This window comes from Chiloscyllium plagiosum, chromosome 7 (assembly GCF_004010195.1).
Source record: "Chiloscyllium plagiosum isolate BGI_BamShark_2017 chromosome 7, ASM401019v2, whole genome shotgun sequence".
Lineage (NCBI taxonomy): Eukaryota > Metazoa > Chordata > Chondrichthyes > Orectolobiformes > Hemiscylliidae > Chiloscyllium > Chiloscyllium plagiosum.
This window is the reverse complement of record NC_057716.1, coordinates 24,320,414-24,333,106: the sequence shown is the minus strand read 5'-3', so window position 1 is coordinate 24,333,106 and position 12,693 is coordinate 24,320,414. Positions and strand designations below refer to the sequence as shown.

The 12,693-nt window shown below is 38.4% G+C and overlaps 1 protein-coding gene across 1 annotated transcript in view; it reads left to right on the top strand.

Annotated features, from left to right (window-relative positions):
• LOC122551913 (ubiquitin carboxyl-terminal hydrolase 40-like) overlaps positions 1-12,693 on the top strand; it is a 121,489-nt gene that overhangs the window by 43,364 nt on the left and 65,432 nt on the right. The window contains exons 8-10 of the mRNA XM_043694481.1: positions 5,979-6,275; positions 7,954-8,038; positions 9,141-9,211. Coding sequence (XP_043550416.1) covers positions 5,979-6,275; positions 7,954-8,038; positions 9,141-9,211 — 453 coding nt within the window. The remainder of the gene's footprint in view (positions 1-5,978; positions 6,276-7,953; positions 8,039-9,140; positions 9,212-12,693) is intronic.

Genomic DNA, 12,693 nt, shown 5'->3' with positions numbered 1-12,693 from the left:
TTAGTAAGTTTGCAGCTGACACCAAAATTGGAGGTGTAATGGACAGCGAAGAAGGGATCTTGATCAAATGGCTCAATGGGCCAAGGAGTGGCAGATGGAGTTTGATTTAAATAAATGCAAGGTGTTACATTTTGGCAAGGCAGATCAGGGCAGACTTAATGGTAAGGACCTGGGGAGTGTTGTTGAGCAAAGAGATCTTGGAGTGCAAGTTCGTAGTTCCTTGACAATGGAATCACAGGTTAATAGGTTAGTGACAAAGATGTTTAGTATGCTTTCCTTTCTTGGTCAGTGCATTGAGTATAGGAGTTGAGAGGTCATATTGGAATATTGGTTAGACCACTGTTGGAATACTGCATGCAATTGTGGTCTCCCTCCTATAGGAAGGATGTTGTGAAACTTGAAAGAGTTCAGAAAAGATGTGCAAGGATGCTGCCTGGTTTGGAGGGTTTGACAGTAGGGAGAAGTTGAATAGACTGGGCTGTTTTCCCTGGAAAGCAGAGGCTGAGGGGTGACCTTAGAGGTTTGTAAAATCTTGATGGATAGGGTAAATAGACAAGATCCTTTCTCTATCATGGGGGAGTCAAAGCCTAGAAGGCTTATATTTAAGGTTGGGGGTGGGGTGGGGGAGGCGCAGAGGGTGGAGAGACTTAAAAGCGATCCAAGGGGCAACTTTCTTACACAGAGGGTGGTACATGTGTGGAATGAGCTGCCACAGGAAGTGATGGAGGCTGATACAATTACAACATTTAAAAGGCATCTGGATGGGTACATGAATAGGAAGGGTTTAAAGGGATATGTGCCAAATGCTGGCAAATGGGACTACATTTATTTAGGATGTCTGGTCGGCATGGATGAGTTGGACTGAAGGGTGTGTTTCTGTGCTGTATATCTCTATGATTCTAAAGGTTGAGGTGCAATTCCTCATACTTGTGTTGGGCATCATTAGTGTACAACAGGAGACTGAAGAAGGAAGGTCAGTGTGAATCTAGATGGAAAATTTTAATGATATTTAATGAACTAGAAATTTGTAGCCATGTTTGTGGACTGAACAGAGATGTTCCATAAAGTGTTCATCCAGTCTGCATTTGATTTTTCCAGTGTACTGAATGATTGAGCTGTTCTCCATATAAATTTGTTTAGTCATTGAGCAAGCTATCATTTTTTCTCCAAAAAAGTCTTTATATTCAATATTTGCCAAATATTATTCATCAGGCTTTGGAAAACACTGATTTTTAGAAACATCTTTTAAATTGCCAACTGATTCAATGCACTGAAGTTTGTAATTTGCTCAGATGGTTACAGATAATTAAACTTCCAACAAATTTTTGAGCAGTAGACTTCTAGTTTAAATTTATATTTACAATTCCTGAATGCAGCCTTACCATTATGATTTAAAATACTGGTACTTCATTTTGACAATGCAAAATTGCTGGGCAAGATAAATTATATTTCTTGTTCTAGCTACTGTCTTAACTTCAGTGATATGATCAACATTTCCTTAGTAACGTGAGTTGGAAATAAGCTGCCATTGCTGTGACTTGGAATTTACAGCACAGAAGCAATCATTGGAGCAAACCTTCTGTGCTGGTGTTTATGCTCTACGAGTGCCTCCTCCCTCCTCTGCATATAATCCTATTGATGTTTTTTTTTCTCCCTCATGTTTATCTAGCTTCTCATTAAACACATCTGTGCTATTCTCCTCCGCTGCTAATATGACAGGTTCCACATCTGACCATTGTCTGGGTAAAGACAATGAATTCCTTGTTGGATTTAATAGTGACATCCTTATATTCAATTTCCTCTAATTTTGGACTTCACCGTGCACACCAACAAATAGACTTCACTGTCTCCGTGCACTCTTGGCTGGTCTCCAAAATCCACTCTCCATAAATTTGAGGATGTCTGAAATGCTGCTGACCGTGTCCTCAAATACTAAGTCCTATTCACCTACCAATCCTCTGCGTGCTACATTGAATACTGGTCAAGCAATTACCTGATTTTGCAATTCTGATCCTTGTTTTGAAATGTCTCCATAGTGTTTTTGTTCCGTGTTGCTGTAATCTTTTCCAGTCTTGCAATGTCTATTGACATCTAAATTACCCAATTTTAATTGCTCCAGTTTTTGTGCTATGTCTTTCATTGTCTAGTGCCCAAGCTCTTGAATTCTATCCCCATACCTCTCTATTTTGCTTTCTCTTTTAAGGGACTCCTTGAATTCTTCCTTTTGTATAGAACTTATTAATCATCTGACCTACTATCTCTTTACATGACTTGTGTTGTTTTTCATTTGATAATGTTCCTCCGAGATGCATTTGATCAATTTGTTTATAAGTACAAGTTGTTCCCTAAGTCAATCCCACCAAGTTGCCACATCTATTATCAACAATTACTTAAAGGAAAAGGGTGACGTGTCTTACATAAATTTGGTCCTCTTCTAAGGTGCAGACGCAATCAAATTGGAATGCAGCTTTCGATTTTAATATAGTCAATCTTAGTAAATTACAAACCATTTTTCCTACGCAATTTTGCTAAATGACTGCAGAAGTACGAAAGTGAGCATATGATTTTGCTTGAGGAAGCTCGTACCTTGTGACTGTTAGTGCTTGCTTCTTGCCTTGCGCTTTTAAATACATTGTGCTGTTTTAGAGTGCGAGAAAATACTTGAATGAGAAAATAAATGTCTTTTTACTATATTAAAACTGGAAACATGGAAATATACAAGGGTTTGATTAAGGCAAAATAATATCACATGTACTGATAAAACTGTTACTGTTTGAAGATTTACAGAAAGACTTTTAAATGCAAATTTAAGTCTTTACAAATTTGTTGGCAATAACACGCATGTTAAAAGGCGTACAATGATGTGAATTTGATTTCTGGCAACTGCTACTTTGTTCCTACTTGCTGCATTCCAAGCTCGAATGATTGAATTGAATTCTGTACTAACCAAGTATACTTCTCATTCTGTAATACAACACAATGTGAGTCATAGCCACAGTGTTTGTGAATACTTGTGCTTTAATGCTACAAGACCATAATCAAAGGAGCAGAAGTAGACTGTTCAACTCGTTGAATCTGTTCCACCATTCAAAGAGATCATGGCTGCTCTGGTGACCCTCAACTCTACTTTCCTGCTGATTAACCCTTGATTCCTTAAAGATTAAAAATCTGTCTGTCTCAGTCTTGAATATACTTAATGACCCAGCCTCCACAACCATCTGCAGTAATTAGTTCCTTTTAGGAGAAGGGAATTCCTCCTTATTGCTGTCTTAATTGGGTGACCCCTTATTCTGAGTTTGTGCTCTCTGGTCGTAGACTCTCCCAGACTACTGAACGTTTCCTCATAAGAAAATCCTTTTGTGCCCAGGATCATCCTAGTGAACTTTCTTTGGACTGTGTCTAATCCCAGAATATCTGTCCTTAGATAAGGGGCCCAAAGCTGTTTGTGTTATTTCCAGCTGTGGTCTCACAAATGCCTTAACTAATTTTAACAAGTCCTTGCAATTTTTACGCTTCTGTTCCCTTTGAATAAAGGTCAACATTCCATTTGCTTTTCCTATTACTTCCTGAACTTCTATACTAGTGATTTTTTGCACTTAATCCATGAAGACTCTTAAATTCTTGTGTGCTGTAGCTTTCTATAGCTTTTCTCCATTTCATTAATGTTAGTCTCACTATTCTTCCAGGCAAGTGCATAACTTCATAATCCCACATTATGTTCCACCTGCTAACTTTTTGCTCACCTCCTTAACCTGTTTACATCCCCTCTGCAGACTGTTTGTTTGTATTATCTACTTGCCTTCTGACCCATTTTTGTGTCCTCTATAAATGTGACAGTAGTACATGAACTTACATATTAATGACCTGAATGATATGTTGTAAATAATTGTGACCCCAGCACTGATCCCTGTTGCACACCTCCAGTAGCAGGTTGTCACTCTGAAAATGCTCCTCTTATCCCAAATGTCTTCCATTAGTTAGTGAATTCTCCATCTGTGCTTATCTACTCACCCCAACACTAAAGTAGCTTATATGTGTTACCTTATCAACACCTTCTGAAACTGATATTGCATCCACAGTTTCCCTATACCTATCCTGCTTGTTACTTTCTCAAGTAATTCTTCTAAATTTGTTCAGCATGATTTTCCCTTTGGAAGCCATGCTGACTATACTTGATCATACTATATATTTCTAAATGCTGTGCTATTACATCTTATGAAACAGACTTTAACATTTGCCCTATATCAGATGTTAGTTAACTATGGACCAGTTAGCTTATTTTTGTCGTCTTCCCTTCTTAAATAAAGGTGTTACATTAGTATTTCTCCAATCCTCTGGGACTTTTCTGAGGACTCTTGGAAGATTACTATCTGATTACTACATGCACCATCTCCATAAAGAATTGCAAACAGTACTAAACCACAAATTTTACCATTGAATAAAAGCTTTAGAAAGTGACCTAACAGATGGCACAATTGACAATGAACTTTTAGAGTTTAGACTGTTGCAGATTTAAGTACATACAGATATTCTGAAGTTATCTTGGAGATTATGAATAATGCAGTTGGAAGCACCTTTGAATTCTGTTTATCATATCATTGCTTATTATTTCCTTTTAACATCTACTAGTGAACTGGCATGCTGCAATTCTAAACTATGCTTTCGTTTCATGCACAATTGATAACAAATCATGTCAGCTTAATAGACGTTTTATATTTGCCAAATAATGTACAATTTAAACACAATGCAATCAAAGAAAAAGCTGTGACATTTGGATGATGGTTACATTTTCTATAACACAGCATCATACCGCAAATTTTAGCACTTGAACAAGAACATTTGTTTCTTAACAATTGTATTCATCCTAAACAGACAAGTTGAAAGACTCTTTTTGCAGGATTGTAGACTCACATATATCACAGAAGGAGGCAATTTGGTCCATTGTGCATTTGTCAGTTTATTGGTAGAGCTATTAAATTAATTCTACTCCCCTGAATTTTACTTGTATCTCTGTAATTTTTCTCTGTCCGGTAACTATCCAATTCTGTTTTATACATTACTCTTGACTCTGCTTTTGTCAGCCTTTCAGACAGAGCATTCTCTATCATTGTGTAAGGAAGGTTGACCTAGATTGCCTCAAATTCTTTGCTCAGTCACCATTAATCCGTGTCCCCCGATTACCAGCCTTTTTTGCCACTGCAAACACTTTCTGATCATTTGCTCTGTCCAAATGATTCGTAATTTTGAACATTTCATTCCAATTTCTTAATTGGTTTTCTGTAAGAACTTTTTGTAATCCGTCTACACGATTGAAGGCCTTCATCCACGATACAGCTTTTCTAAAGTATTGTTGCCCAGAATTGAAAACTCTATTCTAGCTGATCCCTCACCTGCATTTAGCAAAAACAATCGTGCTTGATTTTGTATTCTGTCCCTATTAATAGTATTTATGATTTACTTTTAAAGTGTTTGCTTGTCATCCTCAAACAATTGTGTAGCAGATTTCTATTTTCTTACACCCATTTAAGATTGTATGATTTAGTTCATATTATCTATCTTCATACTGCCTTCTGCAGTTATATTTCTGCCATATATCTATTTTTCAAATCTGTTACTATCCTCCCAATTTTTTTTTTACTGTGTTTTGGAATTTCACATTATCTGTAAATCATGCCCTGTATTTCCAAGTCCAGGTCTTTCAAATAATGTAGAGAGAGCCATAGTCCTAAAACTGATCCCTCATATGTCCTTCCAGTATGAAAAAGAGCTCTTCATGACTCTTTTCTACTTTCTGTTCCTTACCCATTTCTTCTATGAGTCTGTGCTGCTACTGTCTGCTTCATCCCAAGGCCATTTTTGCTACATATGTTGAAGTTTGATTGTTTAATTCTGGAACCCTCATTCTGATGCAGGGCACATGAGATGCAATGATCTCATTTTCCATGTGGCATTCAAATCCTTGCATCAAATGAATTCAGTCTGCTCTCAAGCATCAAGCAAGTCTTAAGGGATGCTGTTTCCAGTGCAAAATATGCCTTCTTATCGCAACCACTTCAAAACAAAAAGACCGATACATGTTTTCATTGTGGCATTTCAAATCCAGGGCAGAGTTTGATTCTGCAACCAATAACATTGAAGTCCATCTTCATCTGGGTCCTGAGTATAAATTTCGAAATGGCGCCCTATACCCAGCTTCTTCCCAGAAGGACAGCATGCTGACAATAACCATTGATAGGAGGAAAACAATTGGTGATCTCAGGCAGACTATTTTCCAGGTAAGTGCAGAATATTGCTTAATGCCAATGACGTCCTCAATCATTTTGCTAAATTCTCTTGGAACAATAAAACAGAGTGAGGTTATCCTGATGTTGTTGCTTGTGCTGATTCTTTAGAAGGGCCATTCAGATAATCACTGTCCTCTGACACTTTCCACATCGCTCTTCAAATTTCTCCTTTACATGTTAATATGGAAAAGTTAGATTGAATCTGGCTTCCAGCACTCACTAGGCAGCCAGAAATTAGTTGCATAAAAGAAAGCTGTCCTTCTGGATTGTTTTAATAATGATCTTAAATCCTCTGGTTACTAATCTTAAAGGGTACGCTTGTTTTTAAGTTTGGAAGAGGCAAATGGGTATCGAAATCTGTTGAGGTACATTTTTTGGTCACTATTTACCATGTTTGTGTACTTAAGGAGCTGCAGGAGCAAAAGGATCTGAATATGTATGCATTGATGATTGAAGGTGGCTGGTAGGTAGAGAGCAGTTAATAAAGCATACAATATCCTACCCTTTTAATAGAGTACAAGAGCAGGGGTGTGATAGTGAACTTGTATAAAACACTTGTTGGACTTCAGTTGGAATGTTGTGTACAGTTCTGGATGCCAAACTATTGGAAAAATGCAAACACGCTGGAGAGAGTGCAGAAATAACTTGCAAAAATAGTTCCCAGGGATCAAAAAATTTCAGTTGTGAGGCGAGATTAGAGAAGTTAGAACTGTTCTTGGGGAGAAGAGGCTAAAAGGAAATCCAAATAAAAGTTTTCAAAATTGTGAGTTGGATAGAGTGAATAGGAACAAATAGTTCCTGTTTGTTAAACGATAGAGAACAAGAGATTTAGCATGATTTACAAATGTAGTAATGTGATGAGAGAAATCTTGTATACGCAATGAGTAGAATCTCATGATCTGGAGTCCAAGGTGGAGGCAGGTTCAGTTGAGGCATTTAAGGGGGAATTGGATAATTATTGAATAGTAACAACGTTGACACAACGTCAGATTATATTATTTCCATCAGGAAATGCTGTGTTTTGAATAATGCTATTATTAATAACCGTTTAAATGCTGATAAAATAAAGACCTGCCATTGTTGGAAATCTAAAACAAAAACAGGAAATGCTAGAGAAGCTTAGGTCCAGCAGTAGCTGTGAAGAAAAGGCAGAAGTTTTGAGTCCAGTGTTCTGAAGAAGGATCACTGGACCCAAAATATTAACTGTGCTTTTTCTCGACAGGTTACATTTGTAGCTGTTTAGACAATGGGATATTTCATCCTGACCCATATTTATCTCTTAACCAACATATATGTAAAATAGATTATTTAAGCATTATCAGTACTGCTTATGGAATTTTCCTTTTGCTTCAAACAGTGCTTAATTTGGCTCCCCCATCCTCCCCCTCCTCCACTCCTCCTCCTCCACCACCTCCTCCTCCTTCACCCCCTCCTTCTCCCACTCCACCACCTGTTCCCGCTCCACCACCTTCTCCCCCTCCAGCAACTCCACTTCCTCCAGCACCTCCTCCCCCAATACTCTTGTCCACCTCTTGCCTATAGTTTAGTAATGGGTTAGACTGGAATCTGAGGTTGGACATCTATTCCATTCATTAAGTCATAAGATGTAGTCAATGAATCTTTAATTAATATATTTATACACAATATGACCACCAATATCTCATTGCAGCTGCTGGAATTCTGGAAAGGTGATATGGTGATCAGTGTTGCCAAGCAGTTGCCTGTTGGTCTTCACCTTTATGAGACCTTCCATGGTAAGAAAAAAAAAACAAATGTAAAAGCAATTCATGGGAATTGGAAAACATATGTCACTGACAACAGTTGCAAAGCAGCTGTCTTCGATATTGCTAGAAGTCACATGACGCCAGGTTATAGTCCAACAGGTTTATTTGAAATTACAAGCTTTTGGAGTGCCTATTGTCTTTTGTTCAACAGCACTCCAAAAGCTTGTAATTTCAAATAAACCTGTTGGACTATTACCTGGAGTCATGTAACTTTTGACTTGTCCACCCTAGTACAACAATGGGACTTTCACATCACTTCTATATTGTTGGTCAGAAAACTTAGGCTCAGAATTATTTTCTTTCTGTCTCATACAATGTGGGAGACTGTGTGTAATTCATCTTGCCATAATCCTGCTGAATTTTTTTTAATACCCTTAGGGAGCTTCTGCAAAATAAAATGCTTCCTATTTTAAGCAAAAAGGATTAAAACACCAGAATGTTAGCCTAATCCTGTAAATCCTGTAAATTCTTGGTTGCTTTCTATTGCATGTCATTTCCCTGGTTCTTTCATTGCAGTATCAAACATTTGACCATTTCTAGCCAAATGTATGGTTAAATCTTCAAACCATTCCTCGCTAGACTTTAGTTAGTGCTTTTTAGTTTTAATAGCATGGATCTTAATTTCTTCATTTGAGACGTTATCATTTCCAACCTCTCTGAGACAACATTATCCTTCCTAACTATCAATGATTTTTAGTGAAGTGTGGCAGTGATAGCAATATACAAATAATAAACCAGTAGGACTTGTTAGTGGAAAGGTTTGTGAATTTGTGTGGTACCTCAGTGAACTTCTAACCTTTTTTTTGATAATAGTGTAGTTTGGTACAATTAAAACTACATTCATTATAAACTTCTCAACTTCTGTAACCATCGAGACAACTATGCTGGCTGACCACTGCTGGCTATAATTGTGTGGCAAAGCCTGTAATTTTAATGTTTGCTGTTGCAACATAATTGATGAATGTAATGCAGCAATGCTAGGAATTATTCACCAGCACTATGAAGTGAGTAATAGGATGTAATCACATTCCAAGCTAAGAACTGACTGCAGTTTCCTCCCTTCTCAACCCAGAGGACCATACCTCTTTGCACAGTCTGGGCATCACGGATGGAGCCATTCTCTTTGTATGGAACGGTAGCCAGGTAATTAATAATTAATTTGCTTGTGATTGCTACAAGCTTTTGATTTTTTTTGTATTGTGCTTATCAAGGTATAAGGGTTAATAATACGAGGAAGACTTAACGTTTTCTATTTTGGGTACTCTGGTCTGGCATTAAACAGTGCTGAGTCAAGAACAGCACAGCTAGGTGCTGACTAAAGATTTTTTTTGCCACACTGACCTAACAACATGCCTCACTGAATTACTTGGTGGTTCACTTTTTCTTTCCCAAACCATGACATCTACATGTGAGATTCAGTTTATTTCTGAACTGTAGCAAATTTTGTCCTTTAAACTGAAACTACTCTAATTCATTTCCAAGGGAGTCTTTAAGATTGACAGAACCTTCGTCTCATCAGTCTGAACTGAAAATGGGGTTGGGGGGGGTGTGGGGAAGGGAAGATACATTTTTAGAAGTCAAACAGCAGTATATTTCAGTGTTTATGTGCATGAAAGTCAATATACCTGTTTTCACCCCAGCATATTCATGATCAGATGATAAGGTGCAAATATCTATATAGCTATTCTGCATTGGGGACGTAGGATTTTGCGAATAGGCCATTCAGACTATCCAGCATCCCCTTCGTCATTTTTTTCTGCCTTTTTAAAAAATTGACTTCGAGCTGGACCAGCTTTTTGGGGAGAGCCTTCCAGGTTTATTCCACTTTTCATGTGAAAAAGTGCTTTTTAACATCACCTCTGTAAGATCTAGTTCTGATTTTAAGATGAGAGCCACTTGTTCCATTCCCTGCCACCGTAAGAAATAAATTCTCTGCACCCTATCAATTCTTATAATCATCTTAAGTATCTCCATTCGATTTTTAGATCAGAATCTGTATGTTATAGTGTTTATTCTTGAAAATGATTTTGCTAATTGTTATCTTTCACTGTTCCTGTTTTACTTTAATTTTCCATAATTATTTTATATTTACGTTGTACACATTCATAACATCTTTTGTCTTTCTTTATACATGCTCACTACTCATTCTGCACTTGTTCCTTTTTCTTTTCTTTCCTTTCTTCCCTTTTTCTTTGACTGTCTGCCTGTTTTTGGGATGTGTGCATGACTGGCAAGACCAATGTGTATTTCCCTCCTTTTACTGTCCTTGACAAAGTGGTGGTGAGTTGTCTTTTAGAGGCATAGCAATTCATATGTTTTAAGTATGATCTCAGTACAGTTAGGAAGAGTCTTTTGAGTTCTTAGCCCAATTACACTGAAGGAACTGTGGTGTAGGTACAAAGCAGGATTAAATATAATTTGGAGAGGAACTTACAGAAGGTTGTATTCTTGTGTGTCTGTTGGTTTTGACCTTCTAGAGGTAGAGATTGTGTGTTTGGAAGCAATACTCCATCTAATTTAATTATCAGTGAGTGTGTGTACCTCTAAAGTCTGTGTTTGGCATTACCTTCCAAAACCAGAAGCATGCATGGCAGCTCAGAGTGGCTGTGTGTCTATGCAGCTTAGAAGGAATATAGTTTGGAAGATTTTGTTATTGATGCCTTGGTGAATTTGCTGCTATGCATCTTGTAAATGATGCACATTATTGCACAATGTGGTGGTGGTAGAGGGAGGGAATATTTAAGGCGGTGATGGGACGCTAGTCAAGTGGGATGTTTGTTGAGTTGTTGGAGCTGCACTCAACTAGCAAGTGAAGGATATTTTATCACATTCCTGTATTTGGTAAGCAGAATTTGGCAAATCAGCAGGTGAATTACTCATCACAAAATTCCAAGCCTTTGACCATTCTTGCAGCTACTGGTTTTATATTGTTGGTCCACATGGTCACAACCTTGACAAACTCCTACAGCTGTATCCTCCAGCAAAGTGATTGGCCTCCAATAACTACAACTATTTTCTGTTAGGCTGAGTGTGACTTCAACCACTTAGGGATCTTTTCCCTGATTTCCATTGACTTCAATTTTGCTAGTGCTCTTTGAGACCAAATGTAGTCAAATGTTGCCTCGATGTCTTATGTGGACATTCTTACCTCACGTGTTGAAGCTCTTTTGTTTGTATTTGCACAAAGGCTGTAATGAAGTATGGAGTTAAATTGCCCTGGGAAAACCCAAACTGAGCATTGATCAGCAGGCACAAACACAGCAAATACTGGAGAAACTCTGCAGACCTGGCACCATCTGTGGAGAGAGAAACCAAGTCAGTGTTTCGTGTTCGAGATGACTCTTATTATAGTCATAGAGTCATTCAACATAATAACAAGCCATTTGGCCCACATTGTCTATGCTGACCAAGAAACACCAAATTGCACTAATCCCATAGCCTATTATGCCTCAGAATTTCCAGTAATTATCCATTTGCTTTTCAAATATTCTGTGAGTATCTGCCTCCACCACCCTCTTGGACAGCATATTCCATATATCTCCAACCTTCTGGATGAAAAAACATGTTTTCTCAGTTCTCCTCTAATGCATTTGCTCCTTATCTTAAACTTGTGCCCTTAAGTGCCTGCCATGGGGCAGAGATTCTTGTGATCCATTCTATCCCACTCATAATTCAGTATATTGCAGTCAGAATCCCCCTGCCCCTCAGTGTCTCCATGTATTGGAGACTCTTCATCTGAAGAACATTCTGGTGAATCTCCTCTGCGCCCCGTCCTTCTGATAGTATGGTGACCAGAACTGCACATACTGTTCCATCTGTGCTTAACCAATGTTTTATGAAGTTGTAACAAGACTTCCTTGCTCCTATATTCTATGCCTCAGTTAAAAAAGGTAATCATCCTGTAAGCCGCCTTTGCCACCCTGCCTATCTGTGCCACCAGGGATCTATGGACTTGTACACCAAGATCCCTTTGGTCCAACATTGCTCCTGATGTGCCTATTATTCATTGTACGCATCCTTCCCTTATTAGACTTCCCAAAATACATATGCACTCCTCAAGGTTAAATTCCATCTGCCGTTGCTCTATCCAATTTACCAGCTGATCGGTATCAGATTGTAGCCTGAGCTAGGATGCATAATATTTCAATCTGTGAAATAATATTGTGGATATCAGACTTCAGAGTCTGGCAGTGTCAACACCCATTCTATCTGCCAGTGTATATATGTGACAGTAGAACATAGAAGAATACAGCGCAGTACAGGCCCTTTGGCCCTCGGTGTTGTGCCGATCCAAGCCCACCTAACCTACACTAGCCCACTATCCTCCATATGCCTATCCAATGCCCGCTTAAATGCCCATAATGAGGGAGAGTCCACCACTGCTACTGGCAGGGCATTCCACGAACTCACGACTCGCTGAGTAAAGAACATACCCGTACCATCTGTCCTATACCTACCCCCCCCCCTTAATTTAAAGCTATGCCCCCTCATAATAGCTGACTCCATACGAGGAAAAAGATTCTCACTGTCGACCCTATCTAAACCCCTAATCATCTTATACACCTCTATCAAGTCACCCCAAACCTTCTTTTCTCCAATGAAAACAACCCCAAGTGCCCCAGCCT